This window comes from Limulus polyphemus, unplaced genomic scaffold (genome assembly GCF_000517525.1).
Source record: "Limulus polyphemus unplaced genomic scaffold, Limulus_polyphemus-2.1.2 Scaffold4311, whole genome shotgun sequence".
Taxonomy (NCBI): domain Eukaryota; kingdom Metazoa; phylum Arthropoda; class Merostomata; order Xiphosura; family Limulidae; genus Limulus; species Limulus polyphemus.
Genome location: NW_013669921.1, coordinates 93,566 through 95,390, shown reverse-complemented (window position 1 = coordinate 95,390; position 1,825 = coordinate 93,566). Strand labels below are relative to the sequence as shown.

Sequence of the window (1,825 nt, the reverse complement as noted above, 5' to 3'; positions counted from 1 at the left end):
TAAAACGAATACAACGAAGTTGTACAGAGATAACTGTACTGACGTTGAATAATCTTCACAAATACGTCATATCAGATGGGAAAATGAAATACATTTTGTCTGATTAGCAACAACAATAAATAATATTTTTATATTATAAAGGTTTTGGTTTGATGTTCGAGCAAAGCTACACCAGGATCATCTGCGCTAGTCAACACCACCCACCGACAACTCTTGGGCTATTCGTTTACCAACTGAAAGGGCGAATATGTTCGGCGAAGGGATTCGAACCTGCGACCCACATATTACGAGCGCCTTAACCAACACGCCATGCTATCATGAAACGAACTTCTCTATAAGTATTCCAAAATCTTGAAACAATAGAGATTTTTTAGGCGTAGGGCTTATCTTTCTTGCTTTTTATCAACGAAAGCTGGTTTCACTAAACAGTGAACAATATCCACCAAAATTTGAATATTGGTTTAACGAGTAAAACAGAGAACTGTTGAATTGATGGAAAGACAACGAAAGATAGATTGATAAAACTTACCCAATACTGGTACATTTCACCTCTTCTGGGACTAAAACCAAACATACAATAATGCTCCATGGAACAGAGCGACAGGAGCAGCGCATTCTGTGGAGCCAAAGAGACAACTTTACCGAGCAGTGGATCGGTCGAGAAATATGTGGTAACCACGGGAACGTCCAAAACTATGCGCGAAAGTGTTAGGAGTAACTCCTTCAGTGTGGATCATTAAATTAACGTTCCTGGGTGATTTGTTCTGTAACAATCGAAACGTGTCTACTGAAATTATCAAGTGTTATAAAAAAAAAAGGACTTGATAAATAAATGCTTACGGGTACACACGTTAACGTAAAATATGAATATCGTTTTTTTGAAATTATCAAACACGTGTAGATAAATTGGAAATAGAATTGTGTATATGGTTAAACGCAAATAACTACCGTTGAAAATGTCAAAAAAAAATCATATTTACAAAGAAATATTTTCACATTTCCAGAAATCCTTCTTTTCGATTGGCTGAGTGACACTCGAAGCTCTGATATCTGATTGGCTGAGAGAAGCTACCCACAAATGTGTGGTTCGTGAAAAAAAAACGTTATGAGATGCGAATTTGGCGATAAACTTGTTATTTCTTTAACGTAGCCCCCCCCCCCCCAGTGGCACAGCGGTATGTCTGTGGACTTACAACGCTAGAATCCGGGTTTCGATACCCATGGTGGGCAAGGCACAGATAGCCCATTGTGTAGCTTTGTGCTTAATTACAAACAAACACAACAATCTTTAACGTAATCCTTAAACTAGCCATTTCGAGGCCAGAAAATTGATTTCGTTTGCTCAGGATATTTGTCCAAAGTTCCTCGTCCCTTATTTTGAATTGAAAGACTAGAGGGAAGGCAGATTATTAACAAAACCTACCGCCATCTCTTGGCCTACTTCATTCGAATAAAGGGATTTGTTCGTCTCCCTTATAACCTACATATGGTCCCTTATAACCTACATATGGTCCCTTATAACCTACATATGGTCCCTTGTAACCTACATATGGTCCCTTGTAACCTACATATGGTCCCTTATAACCTACATATGGTTCCTTAAAACCTACATATGGTTCCTTAAAACCTACATATGGTCCCTTGTAACCTACATATGGTCCCTTATAACCTACATATGGTTCCTTATAACCTACATATGGTCCCTTGTAACCCACATATGGTCCCTTGTAACCTACATATGGTCCCGTATAACCTACATATGGTTCCTTATAACCTACATATGGTCCCTTGTAACCCACATATGGTCCCAAGGTTACAAGGGACC

The 1,825-nt window shown here is 38.7% G+C and overlaps 1 protein-coding gene across 1 annotated transcript in view; it reads right to left on the bottom strand.

Annotated features, from left to right (window-relative positions):
* LOC111088726 (glycine receptor subunit alpha-2-like) overlaps positions 1-615 on the bottom strand; it is a gene marked incomplete at its 3' end in the record, with an annotated part of 8,312 nt that extends 7,697 nt beyond the window's left edge. Inside the window, exon 1 of the mRNA XM_022399585.1 lies at positions 530-615. Within this exon, the coding sequence (XP_022255293.1) occupies positions 530-615 (86 nt within the window). The remainder of the gene's footprint in view (positions 1-529) is intronic.
* Positions 616-1,825: the final 1,210 nt, after the last annotated feature.